Consider the following 25,333-nt stretch of genomic DNA (forward strand, 5'->3'; position numbering starts at 1 on the left):
ACAGGAAAGAGGGAAACCACAAGAAGAAGAGAAATAGAACAAAATGTTCCACATATCATGTTATTTTATTTATTTATTGTTTAGTGTGAGCTTCTATACCGCTACTAATGACTGGGGAGTCAATTCAGAACGGTTTGCATAATTTGCAGAGGTTTTACAATACAGAGTTACAAAGAGTTTTTGCAAGGTGTTATTTTAGAATCTTATCGAAAGACTACAGGAACTCTCTGCAGCCATTTTGTATGAGGGATCTGCACGGGGCAGAAGCATAGGAAGATCGCTCCTGCCCCGAAAGCCCGCTAGACCACCAGGTAAGGTCCAGGATGTCGGGGGAGGGTCAGAGCCGTTAAGCAAAGGAACCAGCGCGCTGTGGTTTTCCAAATAAAAATAATCGCCGCCTCCCACTCCCCATGCGCTTAGGCCCGCCTTCCAAGCCCACTGGAGGGTAGAGCTGTCAGTCAGAAGGTCGCACTTCCGTCCAACTACGAGGTAGCTTGTTGAGTAAGGTAGGGTCCGGAAAGGCGGGGGTGGGTCAGAGCTGGCCCAAATGTTATTTGCGAATTTTCAATATTCGCGAGCTGGCTCTGCCCCTAACCCCTGTGAATATTGAGGGAGAAGTGTACAGTAATTTTCTTGTCAGGATATTCAAAAGACTAAGGACTGATGTGTATTGAGCTAAAAAAAAGTATTGTCTTAACCAATGAAATTTAACACAAGTGTTTTTAAAGTACTGTTATATTGTAGATTCTACAACAGTGATGGCTAACCTTTTTGAGCCCGAGTGCCCAAACTGCCGCACAAAACCAAAGAATTTCCTCAAAGTGCCAGCACGTCAATTAAACCTTAATAACAAGATTTTAGTATCTAAAAACTCTTTATAAAGTTGCCTGAACTATGTAACATCATTTTTAAAGGTTGGAATCTTTGTATTGTCAGAGAATCAATTTGATTCACAATCCTTTGGTTTTCATTTCAATTTATTGGCAATTTATAATGTTTTAATGATTTCATTCATGGGCCGAATACACACATACTTTTCTCTGTCGCCGCACTCTTTGACCAAAAGATTTGTAAGCCTGCAACCACGTCAAGGTAGACTCTTTCAGCAGCTCCCCTCCCTCCCCCTTACCTTTGTGGCCAAGTCAAAATGATCTACCAACAATAAAATTTTAAAAACACAAAGCACGCTGTACGCAGAGAAAATGTTAATTATCATTTATATTCTGCGGGTTTTCAGAGGTCAAGGCAGATGACTTTATGCAATGTCACCTCAGTAACAACTATACAAAAATAGACAAATATTCCCCCTCCCTTTTTACTAAACCGCGATAGCGGTTTTTAGCGCAGAGACCTGCGCTGAATGCCCCACGCTGCTCTTGAAGCTCATAGGCTCCCTGCGTTAAAAAACGCTATTGTGGTTTAGTAAAAGGGGGGCCATAGTGCAAAATATAGACAGCATATATAAATTCTCAAAACGGACACATTTTGATCACTAAATTGAAAATAAAATCATTTTCCTACCTTTGGTACTTTCATCAGTCTCCGATTGCACTTTATTCTTCTGACTGTGCATCCAATATTTCTTCCCTTTTTTCAGCCTCCTGTATGCTTTCTCTCCTCCAGACCTCATTCCCAGATCAGCATCGGAAGCGTGCGCTGGGCCGGAGAGATCTTGGGGAGCCTCCGACAGTGGCTTTCTCCCCTCTCTGCAGCTCTCCTTTACTTCCCAGCACAGCGATTCACGAAGGCAGCCTCGGGGCTTTTGCTGAGTCGCGGCTGCCTCTGATGATGCAACTTCCTCTTTCCTCAGAGGCGGCGCGACACAACAAAGGACCCGAGGCTGCCTTCGTGAATCGCTGCGCTGGGAAGTAAGAAGAGCTGCTGGGAGGGGAGAAAACCACTATCAGTCTGGGAAGCTGCTGGGCAGGGGCCAAAAGGGACAGCTGATACTGGAAAGGGAGAAGGAGAGATGCTTCTGGGAGGGGAGGAGGGAAAGGAATCTGGGAAGCTGCTGGGCCAGGAAAAAAAAGGGACAGCTGCTACTGGAGAGGGAGAAGGAGAAGGAGAGATGCCGCTATCGGGAACAGGCCGGCGCCGAGTTCGCCCTGCTTCTCTTCCCCACGGGGCCGACCAACTCTCGCCACTCGACGTCAATTCTAACATCGGAGAGGACGTTCTGGGCCAGCCAGGCAGCGATTGGCTGGCCCAGAACGTCCTCTCCGACATCAGAATTGACGCGGGTGGCGAGAGTTGGTCGGCCCCACAGGGAAAAGCAGGGAGAACTTGGCACCGGCCTGTTCCCAATGGCGGCGGTGGCACTCAAGTGGCTAAAGAGACGCAGTTTGCCAGCCTAGGGAGAACACTGGAGGGTGGCCAGCTGTGCACCCCCTTGGGGCGTAAAACCGGGGCAGACCGCCCCCACCCCCACCTTGGTATGCCACTGTCTGTACCTCACTCCCTCCCTATGACCAAAAATTCTTTCTTCTATTCCCCGTGTACACAACCATCTCTTTCCCTCCCTTCCTCTCTCCCAAGTCCTTGCCTTCTGTGTCCAAAAACACATTCCCTCCCCCACCTCAGCATCTCTTTCCCTCCCTTCCTCTCTCCCAAGTCCATGCCTTCTGTGTCCAAAAACCCATTCCCTCCCCCACCTCAGCATCTCTTTCCCTCCCTTCCTCTCTCCCAAGTCCATGCCTTCTGTGTGCAAAAACCCATTCCCTCCCCACCTCAGCATCTCTTTCCCTCCTTTCCTCTCTCCCAAGTTCATGCTTTCTGTGTCCAAAAACCCATTCCATCCCCCACCTCAGCATCTCTTTCCCTCCCTTCCTCTCTCCCAAGTTCATGCCTTCTGTGTGCAAAAACCCATTCCCTCCCCCACCTCAGCATCTCTTTCCCTCCTTTCCTCTCTCCCAAGTTCATGCTTTCTGTGTCCAAAAACCCATTCCATCCCCCACCTCAGCATCTCTTTCCCTCCCTTCCTCTCTCCCAAGTTCATGCCTTCTGTGTGCAAAAACCCATTCCCTCCCCCACCTCAGCATCTCTTTCCCTCCTTTCCTCTCTCCCAAGTTCATGCTTTCTGTGTCCAAAAACCCATTCCCTCCCCCACCTCAGCATCTCTTTCCCTCCCTTCCTCTCTCCCAAGTTCATGCCTTCTGTGTCCAAAAACCCATTCCCTCCCCCACCTCAGCATCTCTTTCCCTCCCTTCCTCTCTCCCAAGTTCATGCCTTCTGTGTCCAAAAACCCATTCCCTCCCCCACCTCAGCATCTCTTTCCCTCCCTTCCTCTCTCCCAAGTCCATGCCTTCTGTGTGCAAAAACCCATTCCCTCCCCCACCTCAGCATCTCTTTCCCTCCTTTCCTCTCTCCCAAGTTCATGCTTTCTGTGTCCAAAAACCCATTCCCTCCCCCACCTTAGCATCTCTTTCCCTCCCTTCCTCTCTCCCAAGTCCATGCCTTCTGTGTGCAAAAACCCATTCCCTCCCCCACCTCAGCATCTATTTCCCTCCCTTCCTCTCTCCCAAGTCCATGCCTTCTGTGTGCAAAAACCCATTCCCTCCCCCACCTCAGCATTTCTTTCCCTCCCTTCCTCTCTCCCAAGTCCATGCCTTCTGTGTCCAAAAACCCATTCCATCCCCCACCTCAGCATCTCTTTCCCTCCCTTCCTCTCTCCCAAGTTCATGCCTTCTGTGTCCAAAAACCCATTCCCTCCCCCACCTCAGCATCTCTTTCCCTCCCTTCCTTTCTCCCAAGTTCATGCCTTGTGTCCAAAACGCACTCCCTCCCCCTTTTGTGTTCCCCGTTTGTCTCCCAGCCCATCTTAGCAACTTTCTCAGCAAAATGTAGCTCGAGCCGCGTAGGCTTGTCTTCTATTTCCTGCCTGTCCCGCCGCGCACACATAGCCGATCGGAAATCTTCCCCGACTTCAGTGTTGACGTCGGAGGGCGGGCTTTGCTTAAGCCCTCCCTCCGACGTCAGCGCTGACGTCGGGGAAGATTTCCGATCGGCTATGTGAGCGGCAGGGCAGTCGGAGTAGAAGACGAGCCTCGCGGCTCGAGTTATATTTAACCCCGCGGGTCCCCCATCGTCCCCGTTCAGCGCTCTCCCCTGGTAGTACTGCCCTGATGGCGGCCCTGCGCGTGCCACTGCAAGGCCTTCGCGTGCCACAGGTTCGCCATCGCTGTTCTACAACTTTCCATGGAAAGACTCCACTGGACTTCCTCTGTTTCTCCTCCTCCCCCCAAAAAAAACCAAAAAACTTTTCACTCACTGCTGGCATTACAGAGTGCATGTCTCATTAATCTTCCTGTATTTTCCCTCTTACCTTCTCACTGGCAGGAGGAGAGCAGTGCTTTTCTATTTGTATGTCACGTCTCCTAGTTTGTCTGATGTTAAAACGTGGGCGTCCTGTAGTCTTGCAAGACTTACTGGCTACATGGATAAAAATGCTGCTGACTTTCTGCAGGTGGGAGGTAGTGCGATTGAGGATTGTGCAAAATTTTGTTTGGTTTGCCATGAGGACTGAACAAGCTCAATGTGTTGTGGAATAAAAACAAGGCTAGGAAGTACTGCTCTAGTACTTTGTTCTAGTACTCCTCAGATAAGTCACTCTTAGCGTTACCCTTTTCCTTCACTGCCAATTCCAGACTTTGTTCCTTTCATCTAGCTGCCCCCTATGCCTGGAATAAATTACCCGAGTTTGTCCGCCAAGCCCCTTCCCTTGTTCGAAAGCAGACTGAAAACCCACCTTTCTGATGTAGCTTTCAATCCTTAACCCTACTCTTCTGCCCTCCAACCCAGCCCGCTGATTAACCGTTCCCCTTAACTGTATCTATGACATCCTGTTTGTCTATCTTGCCTATTTAGATTGTAAGCTCTTTCGAGCAGGGACTGTTTTCTTATTCTTTGTGACTGTGCAGCACTGCGTGTGTCTGGTAGCGCTATAGAAATAATTAATAATAATAATAATAATAATAGTAGTAGTAGTAGGTAATCATCTGTGGAGAATTGATGCCATCTCATGGCAATTACATGTATTATTTGATGAAAAGAGATTTTAATTTTTATTATTTTAATTTGTGGTAAAATGGAAGTTATGTTCAGCTGTGCTATCCTCTTTTAAACTGGATCTTTGCTTTGCTGATGTCTCTTCTTCTCTCTCTTTCTCAACCTTCAGATGACCGCAAGGTGGTGTTTGTTCAACAGGGTCCGCTCGTGCTGGTCTCAGTCTCCCGCACTCTACAGTCCGAGCAACAGCTGCGTCGGGAACTTATGTATGTCTATTACCAAATCATTAGCATGCTAACCCAGGCCAGCATTTCTCGCATCTTTGAGCGCAAAAAGAACTATGACCTTCGCAGACTCTTGGCAGGCTCTGAGAAGATCCTGGACAGTCTGCTAGACTTACTGGAGAGGGATCCAGGTTTCTTGCTGGGAGCTGTGCAGTGTCTGTCCTTGCCAGCTTCCCTGCGGGACTCCCTGAGCACCATCCTGCAGAAAGCCATCACTACAAACCTGGTCTTCTCCATCCTAGTGGCCCGCTCCCAGCTGGTCACTATTGTGCAAGAAAAGGCAGTCATTGAGGACTGCCGGCTTGACCCTGCTGACCTCCACCTCCTGCTCAACCTCATAGGTGCTTCTTCTGCCTTCCAGGCTGGTGAGATCTGGACACCTATCTGCTTGCCTCGCTTCAACCCTGATGGTTATTTTTATGCCTACATCTCTTATCTGGACCCTGAGTGTACTGTCTGCCTCATCCTACTGTCCACAGACAAGGAATCCTTCTACGCTGTGTCTGATTGTAAGAAGAGGGCAGAAGAGAGCATGAGAACTCAAGGCTCACTGCAGGTGCTAACGGATGGCCTGCAGAGAGACTCATACAGTGTTGCCATGGTGGGGGTTCCTGACCTGTGGCACTTTATGTACAAGCCAATGGACATTCCAGACAACTACAGACAACTCACTCAGTTTACAAGGTGAGGCATGAGGCAAATGATCTTTAAAGGGAAACTGGTAAGCAGTAATTTAATTTTTTCTTTCTGTAGAGACGGGTAAGGTATCTTCTCCCTAAAAGTGGAACAAAATAACATATTTCATTTTGGGGCTGCAGTTTTTAGGTTGTAGAAAGATCTAGTGATAAGAGTTCCCGTGGTCGCCAATTAGCAATTCTGCACAAGCAGGAGCAAAGGAAGGTCCCACCTGCCACGATTCACCGCTAGACCACCAAGAATACTTAAGATATGCAGGGGGAGGCGGGAGGGAGATAAAAATAATTAGAATCTGCTGAGAGAGGAGGTGGGAGGGATCCCTCCTGTCTCAGCCACCGGTGGACCATCAGGTCTCAAAGCAGGCCCGGTGGAGGCCTTCATGGCATCGGGATGGAGGGAGGAAGGGTACAGAACCAGGGAGGGAGAGGGATCTGGGTGCAGAGACTGGCAGGGCAGGGGGGCTAGTGAATGAGGGGGCTGGGTGCAGAGCATCGAGGGAGGGGGAACAGGGTGCAGAGCTTGCAAGGCACTGCACTTGAATATTAAACCGTCCAGTTTATATTCAAATCAACCTTTTTTCCTCTTTTTTTGGGGAAAAAAGGGTGCCTGGTTTTATATTTGTGTCGGTTTGTATTTGAGTATATATGGTAAGTGAAAAGAACCTATTAAGGAATTTTTTGTTTAATAGCAGGAAGTTTGCTTCTAATTCAGGGATTCACCAAGTCAGTCTGGTTTTCAAAATATCCACAATGAATATGCTTATGAGATTTGCATATAACAGAGGAAGTGAACTTAAATTTATCTCATGCATACTCATCATAAGTGTCCTGAAAACCAGACTAGTTTGATGTGTCCTGAGGACTGAATTGAGAACCACTGTTCTAGTTTGATGGTAGATTCATTTCAGATCCCTGTTACTCGCATTTGGAAATATTTTTGTGTTAGAATAATAGTTGTGGCCCCTGGTTGTGTTCTCGCAAGGTAAAATGAGTTCACGGGAAATCAATGAAAACCAAATTGGTGCTATGCTAATGAGCTTGTGTGGAGGAGGGGTGGGGAAATCTTTTCATTATCACTGAATGGTAGTGCTGCAGCAGCATTACCATATATCTAATCTAATCTAATCCTTAGGTTTGTATACCGCATACTCGAATATAAACCGAGGTTAGAAATTTGGGTATGTGAGTGTTGTTTGTCGGAGATCATGCCATTAGTAATCACTAATTTTTCAATTGGGATTCTGGGCTGTATTTGTACTGCTGGTTTGCCTTAGTATGTGTTGTGTTTGACTTTAAATTTAAAAAGTAGTGATCGCCAGTTGCTTCTGCTCATGCCAACTCCACCATCAAAGCACTTACATGACTGCCGTTCAAGATTGTGGCAGCCATTTAAGACTGGAATTGGCATGGGCCAGAGCGATTAGAATTTCTCCTGCCCATGTTGGCTCCAACCTCAAAATAGCTGCTGTGACTTCCATTTTGATGGCAGAGCTGGAAGTCTGTTAAATCCTGAATTGATTGAAAAGGGTAAATTACAAATTGATTTGTTTCCTTTTTTCAAAATGTATAAAAACTAGGGAAAACTCCATGAAGTTACATAGTACATTTAAAACATTTAGGAGAAAATATCTGTCTCTATAGAATAGATAAACAAGTATTTTTTAAACTCTGTGCTCTTAAACTAGTTGTTCAAGGATATGGTAAAAGCTGTTCTTCAAGGACAAGCAGGGATGCTGAGTCCTCACAGATAAATGACATCACTGACAGAGTCCGGTGTGGGAAGCACAACCATAGCAACTTTTTTAGAAATCTTTTTAATAGGATTGCCATGCATGTGTGCCTGTTCCTGTTTACTGGTGTTTTGCAGGACTTCCCACAGAGCTGATCAGAACATTTTTGTGTGTGATGGTCACCTTGGCACTAAATTTTCCAGTTTTTACCTTTTATGTCCAGTGCTGTTTATGTGGTTTCTTTTCACAGATTTCCTGGTTGTTCTTTAGGGGTCTTTTTACTAAAGCTTATTGTACACAAAATAGACTTATTGTAAATATAAAATAGACTTTAGAATTTAGCGTGTGCTAATTCTGTTAATGTATGTCGGAGGCTTCAAGCTCTTGGTCAGGCAATTGTTGTCATGGTCATCTTTTGATTTTGCTTCAGCTGGTTTTTTAGATAATATATCCTATAACAAGACTCCCAGTGGTTTCAAGTGATGTTACTGGTACAACAGGACTATAAAATATGCAATTAATACATATCAAACATAATACAATCTTGAATAAATAAAATACCAAAAACAATAAAATTAAAAGTTATATATATATATATATATATATATATATATATATATAATGTTATTTATTTATTTATATATATATATTAAAAACAGAAGAAATAAAAAAATCAGTATGTATAATATGGCTTTTATGTGTGTCAGATTGTTTGCATACATGTTTCATTCAATATTGATAGTAGTTACTAATGAATAGTCTGTTACTGATTGTTGGACTTTCACATTTGTATTTGTATGTTTTTAAAGTGTAAGAGTGTATAATAAATTCATCTCAGAACATCAGTATCCATGGTTTTGCTTTTATCGTTGGATTGACTTTTCTGTGGATCATTGGGTCACCATTTCTTTTTGGTGTGTTAGTAACTACAAACAATATTAGAATGAAACATGTATGCAAAAGCCGTATATATATTTTTTACATATACATTTTTTATTTTTTCTGTTTGTAATATATATGATATGTACTCTCTAACTTTTAATTTTATGTTTTTGGTATTTTATTTATGTATTCATGATTGTATTATGTTTGATATGTATTAATTTTATGTTTGTTAGAGACCTCTGATGCAGGCTGTTTGGCTGAAATACAAATGTGTCGGGTCGTTTAGAAATAAATGCATTTTCAGCATCACTGGTCATCTTTCCTTTGTGACCTGACATTCTTATGAATGTCCATTACAGATACCAATTCCTTCTGCCTGCTATGTGTAGGGACCGATCTTAATCCCTCTTATTGTATTTTTTGTTCATAGATGTTAAAGGGATTTGTGGCAGAGGAAAATAGTGTGAAAAGTTTTTCAGTGATAAGACTGGTCCATTGACACCATTAGGCTCCATGCATCCAGGGACTGCATCGGAGGCTGAGGATGTATCAAGATTGAGAATGTCTTGATCACCCTCAACATTGAAGATTGTTAGAGCCCACTGGAAATGGCTCATTGTCCAATTCCCATCTGATGAAGAGAGGATTTGCCATCTTTGTGCAAAGGAGCCAGATGCAGTTGTGGAAACTGTTAACTTCTCTTTATCACTCCCCATCAGATCATGGCACTGAAGCACTAAGGTTGTTTGTTCCTCAAAACATTCTTGACACAAGGACCACTCATCTATGCCATCAGAGGGGGTGCAACAGGTTTTTAAAGACTCTGAGACCATTGTTCTGATAACATCCCAAGTGATTCAGGAGGATGTGACCACTCTTGCTGTAATGCCCATTCCTTTTTTCAATGGCAGCCTTTGAGGAGCAACTCATGTAGAAATTAGAGGTGTGGATGGAGCACTTCTTTGCTTGAAGCAATGCCATTGCTTCAATACCAAGGACAGCTGCAATCCAGCCGAAAATTCAAAACTCAGGCACTGCCTCTTTAACACAGACCTGAGAGGAAATTGGAGCTCAGGCCCCTGCACTGGTATCCATTTCCATTGCTTTGGGGGAGGAAGCCTTGCTGATATTCTGGGAATCTTTGGCATCTCAGTGCCATAGAAGGCCTGATCCAGCAGTCAGTGAATTTCACCAACTAATTTCTTCTGTGAGTCTGAATCAGCACACTTCCTGGATTCTGAAGAGGAGCCAGGGGGCTTCTCAGTGGAGATGTCCACAGGACTTCCTTGCTTCCATATGAGAGAGCTTGCTTTCTTTGATTTTGTTTGGGAGATGACTCAGGCTGATCCACTTCAGCTAGGAACCCAGGACAGACATACCCATTCAAAGAATCCTGAAGGATGTACAGGTGTGAATGTGAGAGATCTCCCTCTCTGAATTTTGTATTTAATAGATTCTAAGGTTTGAGAAGTAGCAGTGTCCTCACCAAGCATTCCAAGATTGAAAAGACTTTCAGAATGCTATGTTTGCATCTAGCGTTGTATTCTACCAATTGTTCATGGGAATGTACTTGTGGAACATTGTACGTAGTGTGGCAGAGTTTGTGAACACTCTTCCCAGGGAGAAGATTGAAGAACTCAATCTGCTAGTAACCAAAGGGAAGGTGTACAGAAAGTACATGGTCTGTGTGAACTATGATTTATTTAATACAGCAACGAGAGTCTCTTGCCTGACTGAGGGATCTAAGACAGGATATTCAGGAAAAGCTTGAGAAATACTGTACCATGGATAGGAAGCTTCTGTGTTCATCAAATAGCACAGCGACAGCATTAAGGCCATCTCTAAGCCTACTTCTAAACTGACCTCCTAGGAGATATAGGGCAACAGAGACCCTTCCAATACTCATAAACCTAGATATCCTTTTCTCTCCTAGTCTAGATAGGGTTCTTGCTCTCATCCTAGACTAGAGGCCCATAATTCAAATTTTAAGCCAAAACAAGATATAAGGTTTTGGTTTCCTCCACGAGAATAGCTTCAGTCCCTATATTCCTTCTGGACAACCTTCCTTAAGGAGGGCAGCTAAATTTTTTTGCAAATGTCACCTAACTTTGGATAAGTGGGTTCTCAAAATTGTCTGGCTAGGATATTATTGTCAATTGGTGGAACATCATCACGGAGAGCATCAAGATTAAGCTCTTAGCATCTGGAAATACAGAGGAACTCTTTGCCCTCTTACAAAGCTGTCAAGCCCATTCCATCAGGGAAAAGAAAACAGGGATTTTATTCCAAGTATTACTTGATCACAACGATGACAGGAAGATTCTTTTCAATCCTAGACCTAAGGGCCCTGAACAAACTGATCCAAATAAAATTTAAGGATGGTTTCCTCAGGTTCCCTCTTGCCTCTTATTCAAAAGGGGGACTGGTTATGTTCTCTAGATCTAAAGGATGCTTATTACACCCATACTCATGTACATCCAGAAATATCTGAAATTTACTGTGTCACTACCAGTACTGTGTCCTGCTATTTGGCCTGTTAATATTGCCTCAAGTGTTCACAAAATGTTTAGCAGTTATCACAGCATATCTACCCGTCCCTAGGGTGTACATGTTTTCCTATTTGGGTGATTGTCTGGTCAAGTATGCAACTCAAGAAGAGATGGAAAATCCATTTAGAATTCATCATAAATTATTCCAAATCATGTCTAAGTGAAACAGAATTCACAGGAGCCCTGTTAGAAATGACTTGAGCCATCTGCCTTTTCTTCCCCAGAAAAAGCTTCCAACTTGATCTCTGTTGTGCAAGAAATTCAAGAGTTAAATTCTATTAGCTGGTTAAATTTTGAGGATTTTGGACCATATGGCATCAACAGTTCATACCACTTCAATGGCATGCCTCCATTGAGACAAGCTTATCTATGCAGTGGATTCAATCTATGGGGAACTTCCAGGACATCTTGTATCATTAGTTCTACATAAGACTTGCTGTTCTGGTGGATAAATCATTAAAGGAATCAATCCCCTTCTAAGTCCCTCAGATTCAAACAATTCTTAACAACAGATGTGTCCAAATTGGGCTGAAGAGCTAATGATGTATTGAAAGATAATGGAATCAAAACAAAACTTAATGATGCTTAGATGGTAATTCCAGTAATTAGAAAATAAAACCAATGACCAGAATTTGTTTGGTGTTTAGAATACCATTCCTCCTTTAGGCTCTTCACTTTTGAGTTATTTTTTTATTTTAAATATAAAAAATGACTGACTTGTTGCCTCTAGGAGGGAAAAAAATAAAATTGGTATTTCCCTATTATGGTGCCACTTTTTTATATTGTTTTTCTTTTTTTTTTTTTTTTTTCTGTTGAAGGCAGCCTGTAGCTAGGGAGTCCCATAGGTGAGAGTATCTTAAAGTCCTGATATTGTCCTGAATTTTACCTGTAGCAAATGTTCTCCAAGGACAGGACTTAAATCCTTACAACCCTCCCACATCCCTAAGGTGTTAGTTATTATATTCCTTTCAGTTGAGTAAGGAAGTCCTATGCAGCAGCAAGAGATGGGAAGAGGCATACAAGCACAGTGAACCTATTCAGAGACAGGGTTTAAAAAAAGGTTTGGATAATTTCCTAAAAGAAAAGTCCATAAGCCATTGTTAAGATAGATGTGGAAAAATCCACTTTTTATTCCTAGGATAAAGAGCATAACATCTGTTTTACTCTTTTGAGATCTTATCAGGTACTTGTAACCTGAGTTGGCCACTGTTGGAAACAGGATATTGGGCTTGATGGACCTTCAGTCTGTCCCAGTATGGCAGTTCTTATGAAAGACTGGGCTCCATCAGTGAGTGAAGATTTAATACAGTGTCTCGCAAACTTTGTAGCCACTGCTTGAGGCATCTGGAAGTGCGCAGATGTTGGCTCACATGCGTGATGCCATCATGTCGATGTCCGCGCATGGGCAAAGGCCCTCCAGACAGGCCCTGAACCACCAGTGGGGAGTGCTGGAAGGGAAGATGTGCGAAGAGAAGGAGAGGCAGGCGCTGGCAACGGCTAACTGCCTACAGCAGTGTCTTTCAAAATGTGAGCCATGGCACAGTGGTGTGCCCCAAAGAGATTCTGAGTGTGCCGTGAGAGATTCCAGAATTTTACTTTATTTTCTAAAATTCCCTTCATAAGTATACACTAGAATAAATGACATGTACATTGCGTACACAAGAGTCTGTCATATCTGTGTGTATAAGGATGCAACCACCCAGACAAGCATCATTCTTTGACGTGATTGGTCCTTGACAACTAACAGCAAGTAATTTTAGTTTTATTTTTTATGCAGTAGTTATCCTAACTTGAGCAACAAAGCAATCGAGGCTTTACGAACTTGGATTAAAGAGAACAACTGCAGATAGTGGATGATGAAATGTGTGTTAGCTTGTCAACTATTGAGCTATGTTTTGAGTTAATTTGCACTCAAAAACAAGCACATCCATTGCATTGATTAGCAATTCTAGTCTAGCTACTTTAGTTTCATGTTGTTACAATTACCCACACATAACTTAAAGAACTTTAAATTAATAAAAATTTAAATGTTTTTTGGGGTTTTCAATTTTATAATCTAAATTATATTGTGCCGCAAAAAACATTTGCTTCGTTTAGTGTGCCGGAGCTAAAAAAGTTTGAGAGATACTGGCCTACAGGTTGTGCCTCTTGTGGCGAGAGGCACATCCTGTAGGCAGTCAGCTGGCACCTCTTCTCCTCCCCGGCATCTCGGCACACAGTTGCTATACAGTATACACTGATTTAATACTTGCTGTCCTCAGAAAACACCTGCTGCAGGTAAGTAACTTGAAAAAGGTTTGAACACATTCCTGGAGTATTGTAGACCTGGAAAAAGCCACTGCTTATCCTTAGGGGTAAGTTGTATGGAATCTTGTATTACTTGGGATCCTGACAGTGCCAAGTACTTGTGACCTAGATTGACCACTGTTGTAAACAGGATACTGGGTTTGATAGTATGACTATATTTGTATTCATGAGAATGCCTTATAGACAGTCAGTCTCTTGGTTTAGTGTAGTATAAAAACACAGGGACTGTGCAGAAGGGCTGGGTATTCAGTTATTGGTAGTTTTTCTCAGTCTCTCTCTCTTTGTTGTTTATAGCCCTGAAACTGAAGGCCCTTATGCTAGGGAAGAGGAACGTCAGCGACTCTTCGACCTCTACCGATACCTGCACAGTCGCCTCCACAGCACTTCTCGCCCCTTGAGGTTAATTTATCACATGGCAGAGAAGGAGACGCTACTTGCATGGGTGAGGAGAGATGATAGCTTCTGTAACAGGGGCTCCACTCATGCTGCTTACCAGTGATACTTGGTGTTATTCTCATTTATTCAGATTTCTGCTGAGACAGTGTTGTTTATGTAATGTGTCTTTGCTGAATAATACAACTCTCTTCTGGCTGTTAAATCTGCAGCTGATGTGTGATAAGATCAGAGTGCTAATGGAGGCACTTTTTTTGTCAGTGAGCATAAAATGTCGTTCTTGGCACTGCTAGCCCACAAAGTGGGTCCTCCCTGTCAGGTTAGAGGTCAAATCACAAATAATTCCTTTAGGGTTCAAAACAATTTTCTAGAAACATGATGGCAGATAAAGGCCAAATGGCCCATCCAGTTCCCATCTGCAGTAACCATTATCTCTTCCTCTCTCTAAGAGATCCCACATGCATATCCCAGGCTTTCTTCAAATCAGACACAGTCTCTGTCTCCACCACCTCTACCGGGAGACTGTTCCATGCATCTATCACCCTTTCTGTAAAAAAGTGTTTCCTTAGATTACTCCTGAGCCTATCACCTCTTAATTTCATCCTATGCCCTCTCATTCCAGAGCTTCCTTTCAAATGAAAGAGACTCGACTCATGTGCATTTACACTACATAGGTATTTAAATGTCTCTATCATATCTCCCCTCTCCTGCCTTTCCTCCAAAGTATACACATTGAGATCTTTAAGTCTGTCCCCATACGCTTTAGGACGAAGACTACACACACCATTTTAGTAGCCTTCCTTGTGTACGGACGCCATCATTTTTATATCTTTTTGAAGGTGCGGCCTCCAGAATTGTACACAATATTCTAAATAAGGTCTCACCAGAGTTTTATACAGGGGCATCAATACCTTCTTTTTCTTACTGGCCATACCTCTCCCTATGCACCCTAGCATCCTTCTAGCTTTCGCCATCACCTTTTCAACCTGTTTGGCCACCAGTCCTGCTCTTCTGTCATGCACATATGTTCTTCACCCCCTAAATTGTACCATTCCCTCATTTTTTTTCAGCCCAAATGTATGACATAAGATTTGCCTTTGCTGGGTCAGACCAGTAGTCCATCGTGCCCAGCAGTCCGCTCATGTGGCGGCCCTTTAGTCAAAGACCAGTGCCCTGTTTGAGTCTAGCCTTACCTGTGTATGTTCTGTTCCAGTAGGAACTTATCCAACCTTTTCTTGAATCTCTGAAGGGTACTTTCTATAACAGCTTCCGGAGTTCCAGATTTCTACAACTCTCTGGGTGAAGAAGAACTTCCTTGCGTTTGTACGGAATCTTTTTCCCTTCTAACTTTAGCAAATGCCCTCTCGTTCTCTTCACCTTGGAGAGGGTGAACAATCTCTCTTTCTCTACTAAGTCAATTCCCTTCAATATCTTGAATGTTTCAATCATGTCCCTTTTGTCTCCTCTTTTCAAGGGAGAAGAAGCCCAGTTTCTCTAGCCTCTCATTGTACGGCAACTCCCCCAGTCCCTTAACCATTTTTGTTGCTCTTCTCTGGACCCTTTCAAGTAGTACTATGTCCTTTTTCATGTACGGCGACCAGTGTTGGACATAGTATTCCAGGTGAGGACGTACCATGGCCCGGTATAATGGCATGATAACCTTCTCCGATCTGTTCGTGATCCCCTTCTTAATCATTCCTAGCATTCTGTTTGCCCTTTTTGCCACTGCTGGAATTGCGCGGACGGTTTCATTGACTTGCCTACAAGTACTCCAAGTCTCTTTCCTGTGGGAGGGGTTCTCTCCAAGTATAGCACCAGACATCCTGTATTCATGCATATGATTTTTGTTACCGACATGCATCACCTTGCATTTACTTACCCACGTTGAACCTCATTTGCCATTTTGTGGCCCATTCCTCTAGTGTATGTATATCTCATTGTAGGTCTTCACATTTCTTGCATTAAATTTTAGCTGCCATATTTCAGTCCATTCTTCAAGCTTCGCCAGGTCTTTCTTCATGTTATACACAGCATCCTGGGTGTCTACTCTATTGCAGATTTTGGCATCATCCACAAAGAGGTAAATCTTACCCAACAGCCCTGCAGCAATATCATTTATAAAAAGAACATGCCCAAGAATAGAACCTTGAGGCACACCAATGCTAAAATCCCTTTCCTCAGAGCGATCTCCATTGTTCACTACTCTCAGTCGCCTTCCACTCAACCAGTTCTTGACCCAGCCCATCACTTTGGGATCCATCCCGAGGACTCTGTTTATTTATTAAACGTCTGTGTGGAACACTATCAAAGGCTTTGCTAAAATCTAAATAAACCACATCTAGTGCACTCCCTCTATCCAATTCTCTGGTCACCCAGTCAAAGAAATTAATCAGATTTGTTTGAATCCATGTTGCCTCCGGTCCTGTAATCCACAGTATTCCAAAAACTTCACCATTCTCTGTTAAAAGCATTTCCATGAATTTGCTTACCACAGAAGTCAGACTTACCGGCTTGAAATTCCCTACATCTTCCTTACTTCCAGTTTTGTGAAGAGGGACCACATCCGCCCTTCTCCAGTTCTCTGGTACCACTCCTGACTCTAGAGACTCATTGACAAGGTCAGTCAGCGGAGCCACCAAAACTTCCCTAAATTCCTTCAGCACCCTCGAATGTACACCATCCAGCCCCATTGCTTTGTCTACTTTTATTTTAGCTAGCTCCTCATGAAGCCAACCCTCTGAAAATCGATCAGGGTCTACCACTCCTCCATCCCTATTTATGTTTGTCTTCTGTGGTCACTGCTCTGAGCTTTGTGTCAATCTCCTCATTAGTCCTTTATCTAATATTTGAACCGTGTTCTCATTTAACATATTTCTCCCATTATATATACTTAAATCTCACTTAACTTTCAATTGTTCAATGGCCAGGGAATTTTTCGCCAAGTTGGCAAATAAAAAATCAAAAGTGAAAGGTTATTTGAGTTCTGAGTGGTGCCGCTGAGGTCCTATAAAAATTGAAATACTGATAAAATTGTTTTGAACTCTGAAGGAATTATTTGTGTGTGTGTGTGTGTATATATGAGATGAGCATAGGAAGCACTGCACAGCAGAGAGCCAGTATAGCTGCAAAGTAGTGATGCTGTTGCCTTAAAATTGCACACACTGATTCCAGCTTGTAGGAAAGACAAATGTCTTATCGGTACATGCACAAAGACCCCATGTATGGTTGTGATTGCTGAACTTTTCTTTTATCTCCTCCATCCTACTTCAGGTGACCAGCAAGTTTGAACTGTATACCTCCTTCAGCCCACTGGTGACCAAGGCTGGGGCTATCAGTTTAGTCACCAAGCTACTACACTGGCTGAAGAAAGAGGAAGACCGTCTCTTCATCCGCTATCCTCCTAAGTACTCCAACACGCCAGGCCCCAGCAAGAGCTCAAAGGCTAGCCGTACCAGTGACAGGACTGACACTGCCAGAGGCGAGAACGGGTTTTTTTTGGGTCTCTAGCAATGGTGCAGAACTTTTCCAAGACCACATAATGACACATTTTTAGCCTCATTGAATGCCATAGAGAGCAGTCGTGTTGTGACAGGAACAGCTGATCTGTTAGGTTTCTCACCTGCTGTGTCCATACTTTTCCCCATCTCATCTTTGTCTCTCTGCTCCTTAGCATTTACCAGTCTGCCCTGTCTTTTCTTTCTACATTTTCTACTCCTTATGAGCTGATCTGGTTGGGTTCCCCCTGAACTGGTTCACTCTTTGTAATCCTGTCTGTACCCTCTTGCAACCCTTAATGGATTCACTCTTGGCTCCTGTCACAATTAGTTGTGCTTTTCTGAACAATGTTTCTGCTTGAAGGTGGCTTTCAGGCTGAGCAAGTCAGGCTCTGATTTACTGTTACATTAGCTTGTTTTCCTTTTTTTTTTTTTTTTTTAACTAAATGCACAGCTGATAGTTGCACACAAAGACACAAGTATATGTGATCTGAATGGTGTAATGGAAGAAAACCCCAAACCTGTAAGTGTGGGGATGGGGAAGAAAGGTAATTAATATTAAAACTGAAAGGCACAGGATGGAAGCCAGACTTTTTTGGATCAGTTTACACAAATTTATATTGAAATTATCTCATGTCTGAAAAGTGGATACTACAAACCATGTTCTTGAAAGACTCTGCTAAAAACTATGATCTGTTCCAAAGCCTTGATAGCAGTCCTGGGTCATTTTCCATCCATCTTGACACATGCAAAAAAAATCCATCTGTAATGTTATGCTGCCCACTTGCTGGCTTCTTCTATCAACTAAAGGATGATTTGCCCTGTCCCCTTGGTATAGCTGTCTGCCTTGCTGGCTTTTCCTGCTTACAGCTGGCTTGCATGACAGAGCAAACAGTCTTTGGCAGCAAATGGTACATGCTCAGTGTATTTTTATTTTAAATAAGAAATGTATTTATTTACAGATAAAGCTGAACACTTACACTGTTTGGTGGAATTGTGCATTCCATTGTACTTTGCTTGCTCTGTCATCAGGTCCAGACAGGCCTATGCAGAGGATTGTCTAAAGAAGTCACCTTAGAGCTTTACTGCCCCTCTGACAGGACGGGAAGAGAAAGGAGAGGCCAGAGACTAAGATTATGGTTTCTTTTTGCCTAATGGCAGAGAGGATTCCTCTGGCCTTTGAAATTGTGTGCCCCTTACCACAGAAGTTAAGGGGTGAGCTGCTGCCATCTACAGACTCAGGGGATGGAGGGTTGGTATTGAAACTAGATCCCTAACCTTTAGTAAGGGTTCCTACAGATATTACACTTTATTTAACTATTTTTTTTTTAGTAATAATTAAGTCAGAATTAGGTTCTATTTTTCTTCTAATACCAGTCTAGGTCAGAGCAAAGTCAGCATCCTGTCTGATGGTACACACAGCGGGAGCTCAGAAACAGTATCTAAGAAACAGGATATGTGGTAGAGTTCTCTGTCCCCCTCCTGCTTTCCAGCAATCATGTTTTATAGGCACACTGAATCCAGACTTCATGTTAAGTAGCCTATCTCTTATAAATCTTTCTGGTTATAATCTTTTCATCCACATTATCTTGTGACCTTGACTTTTACAGGATAATAAGTACTTGTGTTCTGGTGCCTGATAATTTTAACAGAAGGTTCCTGGGTCTTGGATTAAGAGACATGGTGAATGGTAGTTCCCTGTATTGCAGACATTATAAATCTCTGTTTATTTCCCCCTACCCTAAGTCTCTTCGCCAAACTGGGATCCTTTTTGTAGAAATTTTAAATTTGTTTTGGAGGGTGAAATGACTAGTATGTTTTTGTTTTCAAATCTTCCAGCCTAGCTCTGTTATAGGCTTAAGTAAATACTTTTTTTTCTCTCTAAAAATAATTTGTGTTCTCCCTGGAAATCATATAGGGGAAAGAAATGGGAGGAGACAGAGGTGAAATAAACAGAAGAAAATGTTTACACACTGCATGGTGTTTAATGCCACAAGGGCTGGACAAGCACTACCAGTCCTATCTGTGAATGGGCAACAAATCATTAAAAAGATTATTTTTCTTGCTTGTATTAAAACTGGAAAGTGTAAACAAATGATTCAAAATAAAAAAGAAAAACAATTCATGTCAAGATGATGGAGATGGAATTATGTGCTCTTTGCTTATGGTGTAATGCCTCTGAAGCAGCGTCTGTGGGACTTAATGACATCACCAATGTGCTGACCAGAGAAATCTGAAAACATGTTTCTTTTCCTTAGTACAGGGCTCTGGTGTTTGTGCTAGAGAAAGAATCAACTAATTTTTGTTGCAAGCAGTGAGCAGGCAGGCAGGGTGACTGCTGTGGTCTAAAGCTGGGGTGGGGAGAGGGAGTTACCACGCTCAGAGCAGGATGCACAAAGCTCCAGACAGCCCAACAACAAAAGCTGGGTTAGAAGCAATTTCTTTTTGCCGGGATATGCTCAGCACAATAGCATACAAATCTCATGTAGGCTAATTGTGCTGAGTAGCTCGGTAAAGGAGGGGAGGAACTGTGCTTGTTGCCAGCTCAAAAGAGCAAAGCGATAGGCACAGCACCTCCCCCTAAGCACTGATTAGTTGAGCAGGCAGGGGAGTGCAGAGCTGCCCAAAGCCTCAGAAAGATTCTTTGTTTTCATCTCAGCTTGAGAAAAAACAAACCTGAGTAGTGTTGCTGACTACTTCAGCCTTTTTTTTTTTTTTTTAAGCTGATGCATGTGTTTATGAGAGTGTATCATGACATATACTCATACAACACACTCACAAGAGCTACGGCTCCAAACCTGCTGTGAAAAAAAGAAAATTCCCCAGTAAGAGGTGGGTGTTTCCTCCTCTTCCCTTTTGAACATTACAAGGAGTTTGAACCCGTCACAGAATTCCAAGTAAAGAAACTATGAGAAGAGTGAAACTAGGTCCACCATCCCTCGACACCTGCCCGATTCAGCTGATGAGAGAGCTTGAAGGCCTGGGACTCTCCCACCTTGCAGACCTCATCAACGATTCATTACAATCCCAGACAAGTTCCAGTTAAATGGAACTCTCCCTCATTAAACCCATACTGAAGAGTAAAGAAAAAGACCTAGAAAATCTCTCCAACTACAGACCAGTAGCAAACCAGTCATGGATATCCAAACTAGTAGACAAATTAGCGTGCCGACAAATATCAGACTTTCTGGAAAACTCCATCCAAACTAGACCAAGCTCAATCAGGATTCAGAAGACACCTGAGCATAGAGACCATGCTGGTAGCGGTGCAGGACTACGTCCTTAAACACCAGGTAAATGGTAAAGATGTGCCGCTGGGATTCCTAGACCTATCGGCAGCTTTTGACCTAGTCCAACACACACTGCTAAAATCACATTGCAGAGAAATTGGCTTTGAGGGAAAAGCCATGGCATTTCTATCTAAAAGACTAATGAGAGCAAAATGGCAAGGGGATACCAGCAACTGGAAAGAAACTGTCATAGGAGTACCACAAGGATCCACCATGTCACTGCTTGGAAAATTCATCAGCAACCTGGGGTGGGAATGCTACATTTATGCAGATGACATCCAATTGATCATACTGCTGAGGACATGGGACGTGATGGCTAAACATATGATCAAGACAGACCTAGAGAAAATCTTTTGGATTGTTTCAAGCAAATAGCCCAGTAGCCAACAAAGAAAAGACAGAACTACTGCTCATAAACAAATGGGGAGGAAACGGCCCCAGTTTCCAACTAACACTAGATGACAATACCACAGAACCATCCAAGAATGGGGTGAGAAACCTCCTAGGTGTATGGCTGGACCAGAGCCTAGACATCACAACGCAGATCCAATGCATGGTCAAAAACGCTTATGGCAAATTATTGGGTGAGAGGACTGAAACCCTACCTTTCCCACCAAGCAGTGTCTAATGTTGTAATATCCCCGGTACTCACAATCTTTGACTACTGCAATGCAATTCTCCTGCGTTTACCAAAATACATGATCAGACAGATCCAAACAGTACAAAATGCTGCAGCTAGGTTTCTACTAGGTAAATTGAGACAGATACGTGCCACCCTACTACTGATAGAGTTACACTGGCTCCCGATTGAGAGCAGGGTGAAATTTAAAATCCTATTGCTAACGCATAAAACTGTTCACAAACACACAAGTAGTGGAGATGTTCAAAATTCCAGGTGTGCAACTTTATTTCAAAACTTTGTTTAAAAGTGCGATGGCTCGACATGCACATGTTTCGGCCACAAGAGCCTGCCTCGGGAGCCTTGCTGTTAATTTTCACTATGAAAGAACAATGCACTTATCACATTTCACTACTATATAGAATAGCACATTGCGTAAGTAGTCAGTATATTAGAAACACTTTCTGAATAAATTTTCATGCAAGTCGTCAACTTAAACCGGAACTGAAGACCAAAACTGTTCACCGCTTGGAACTGCAATACTTAGCAGCCAGACTAAATAACCATACTCCCCAGTATGCTCTGCACTTGAGCCAAGAGACATTACAACAAATACCTTCTTTCAAAGACAACAAATACAAAAGCACCAGGGCAAGAATGTTCTCGGTAATGGCCCCAATGTGGAGGAATTGCCCTACTGAAGGAATTAAAGCTAGAAAAGAACACCAGAAAATTCAAGAAAGAAATAGACTATTCTTTTCTCAAACTACTTCACCTGAAATTATGAAGTTGGCAGAGAGGAAACTAGAACTTTCAGGGATGCATGTAAATAGATTATATTTAGTTGAAATGGTCAACCTCCTTAGGAGATGTGTAAAATAGTGTATATAGCTGCAATAGTAATACTAGTTTTACATGTGTATATACCTTGGATGATTGATTTGGTATAAATGTGTATATAAGTAGGATGATCAATGTGCAGGTAACATAAGTAGGATGATAGATTATGGCATAATTATGCCAGTATTAATAACTGTATTGCAATACCACCACAGAAGCTCTATGAAGCTCTGTATAGTAATATCTCTAAAGAAGCTCATGTATTTTAGTGCCTTTGCAGAGGCTCATATAGCTCTGAATTGACTCCCCAGTAGTAGTAGTAGCAGTACAGAAGCTCTCAATAAACAAACGATAACTGTAGTTTCTGGTCCCTTCCCACCTTACTCTATTATCCCCCCTCATCCCCCCCCTTGTAGGTCTTCCCTTTTTTCTGGGTCACATTCTCGCCCTCCACTCCTGAGTCCAGCATCCATCCATCTCCCCTCCCCTGCTTGACCCTCCCCCCACAGACCCACACACTTCTGGTCCACCTCCCCCTTGGTCTGCCCTCCATCTGCACGGGTCTGGCCACCTGGATCCCCCTCAAGCAGCAGTGGTAGCCGGTCATCAGAAGCAGCACTGAAAATAGGCTGCTAGCAGCCAGCCCCGGGAGGGCCTTTCCTCTGTCACATCAGAGAAAAGGCCCTGCTTGAGCTGGCTGTGAGCAGCCTATTTTCAGTGCTGCTTCTGCTGACAGGCTGCTGCTTCTGTAAGTGAAGGAGGGAGGGGGGTCACAGCTCAGGACTGCCGCTGCTGCTTTGGGGCTGGAGGGAGGGGGGTTTGCAGCTCAGGACCACTGCTGCTGATTTGGGACTTGAGAGAGAGGGAGGTTTGTGGCTCAGGACTGCTGCTGCTGATTTGGGACTTGAGGGAGAGGGAGGTTTGTGGCTCAGGACTGCTGCTGCTTCTGGGCTGGAGGGAGGGAAGGGGGGAGTTCGCAGCTCAAGGGGCTGATTTTTTTCCCAGCAATTATTTTTTTACTGGTTGGGTAAGAGTGCTAGTTGTTTGAGTATCGGTTAATTGGGATTCTATATTGTTTTTTCAAAAATGGATGTTTGTGCTTCGTGCAGCTATCTTTCTGAACTATTAAAAAAAAGTCCAAATGAAAAATGCACAGAACAAGCCATTAGCATGTACAGTCATATGAAAAAAATTAGAACACCCCATGAAATATTCAGTCCTTTATTAAGAAATGTTCATATATCACTGTCAAATCTTTTTTTTTTAATCTCTGGAAAAGAAAGTGATGTAATTGCAGGTAAACAACAACATTTTCCTTGATTTACTCATGAAACAAGATATCTACAAAAATGTGTATTCTAACTGAGGAATATATTAGGACACTCCCATATATCCTCCCACTTAAAATGGTTCAAATCACACACAGGTGTATCACATCAGATGCACATGATTAGAACATCGTTACTCAGCATCTTGAAGGAGGTTTGCCTTACTTAAACATCAGATATTTAGTTTAGTGTGAGAATGAACACCATGGTGAGATCAAAAGAGATGTCTGAGGCCTTCAGAAAGAAGATTGTAGCAGCTTATACGTCTGGTAAGGTAAGGGATTTAAAAAGATCTCAAAAGAATTTGACATTAGCCGTTCCATGGTCCGGAAAATAGTGTACAAATGAAGGACTTTCCAAACAACTGCCAACATGTCCAGGTCTGGCTGTCCAAGCAAGTTGACCCCCAGAGCAGACTGCAAGATGCTAAAAGAAGTCTTCAAAAACCCTAAAATGTCATCACGGGACCTACAGCAGGCTCTTGCTACTGTTGATGTAAAGGTGCATTCCTCTACAGAGACTGCACAAATTTAACTTTCATGGGAAGTGTGCAAGGAGGAAACCTTTGTTCTCTAAGAGAAACATCAAGGCCAGACTGAAGTTTGCCAAAGAGAACGGATGAGTCTAAAATTGAATTATTTGGACACCAGAAAAAAAGAAATGTTTGGCATACACCAACTACACTATACCATTCCAGGAAAAGAACCTCATACCACCTATGAAGCATGGAGATGGAAGTGTCATGATTTGGGGATGCTTTTTTTGCATCAGGACCTGGCCAGCTCATCATCATAGAATCCACCATGAATTCTACCGTGTATTTTATTTATTTATTTTCCGCATATCCTACAATTCTATGCGGATTACAAATTATTCAGGTACTCAATCATTTTCCCTATCTGTCCCATTGGACTCACACTCTATCTAATGTAGTGTTCTTCTACCACTGGTCCGTGGACCGGTGCCGGTCCGCAGAAAATTCCTGCCGGTCCTCGCAGGGCCGACAAGATCGAGTTGCAATTTCCTGCTGGTCTGCGGCAAGATTGATGAGCTGCAATTTCCTGCCGGTCCGCGCAGGGTCAGTGAGATCATGGGGAGCCTCCGACAGTAGCTTTCTCCCCTCCCAGCAGCTCTCCATACTTGCCAACGCAACAATTCACTAAGGCAGCCTTGGGGTTTTTGCTGAGTCGCAGCCGCCTCTGATGATGCAACTTCCTCTTTCCTCAGAGGTGGTGTGACCCATCAAGGGACCCAAGGCTGCCTTAGTGAATCGCTGTGCTGGCAAGTACGAAGAGCTGCTGGAGGGGAGAAAGCCACTGTTGGAGTCTAGGAAGCTGCTACTGGAGGGAGGGAGAAGGAGAGATGCTGCTGGGAGGGAAAGGAGGCTGGGAAGCTGCTGGACAAGGGAAAAAAGGGACAGCTGCTACTGGACTGGTAGGGAGGGAGAAGGAGAGATGCTGCTAGGAGGGAAGAGGGAAAGGAGTTTGGGAAGCTGCTGGACAAGGGAAAATAAAGGGACAGCTGCCACTGGACCTGAGGGAGAAGGAAAGATGCTGCTGGGAGGGGAGAAGGGAAGAGAGTTACTACTGGACAGGAGGAGGAGGAGGGAAGGGAGAAGGAAAAAAGGAAGGAAATAGCTGGCAGAGAGATTAGAGGAGGGGAGAGACAGGAATGAGAAAGTAGAGATTGATGATAGGAAGGGGGTCAGCAGAGAAATAAGCAGAGAGGGACAAAGATGCTAGATCTGGTGTAGGAGAGAAAAATGAGAGCAGTGAAGCTGGAATGAATCATTAAAAAGGAGAGAGGGGGTGCAGAAAGGGCAGAGGGGCATAGAAAGAAGGCGGATACCATATGGAAGGGGCAGATGCTGGATTGAAGAGACAGAGGGCAGACACTGGAAGGAAGATAGTGAAAA

At 43.4% G+C, this 25,333-nt stretch overlaps 1 protein-coding gene across 3 annotated transcripts in view; it reads left to right on the top strand.

Moving 5' to 3' along the window:
• Positions 1-19,477, top strand: part of LOC117349632 (vacuolar fusion protein MON1 homolog B-like) — a 48,030-nt gene extending 28,553 nt beyond the window's left edge. For all 3 annotated transcript variants that reach the window (XM_033923227.1, XM_033923234.1, XM_033923242.1), the window contains exons 4-6: positions 5,174-5,972; positions 13,749-13,896; positions 17,118-19,477. In XM_033923227.1, the coding sequence (XP_033779118.1) occupies positions 5,174-5,972; positions 13,749-13,896; positions 17,118-17,354 (1,184 nt within the window). In that variant the 3' untranslated portion in view covers positions 17,355-19,477. The remainder of the gene's footprint in view (positions 1-5,173; positions 5,973-13,748; positions 13,897-17,117) is intronic.
• Positions 19,478-25,333: the final 5,856 nt, after the last annotated feature.

Source organism: Geotrypetes seraphini, chromosome 1, assembly GCF_902459505.1.
Source record: "Geotrypetes seraphini chromosome 1, aGeoSer1.1, whole genome shotgun sequence".
Taxonomy (NCBI): domain Eukaryota; kingdom Metazoa; phylum Chordata; class Amphibia; order Gymnophiona; family Dermophiidae; genus Geotrypetes; species Geotrypetes seraphini.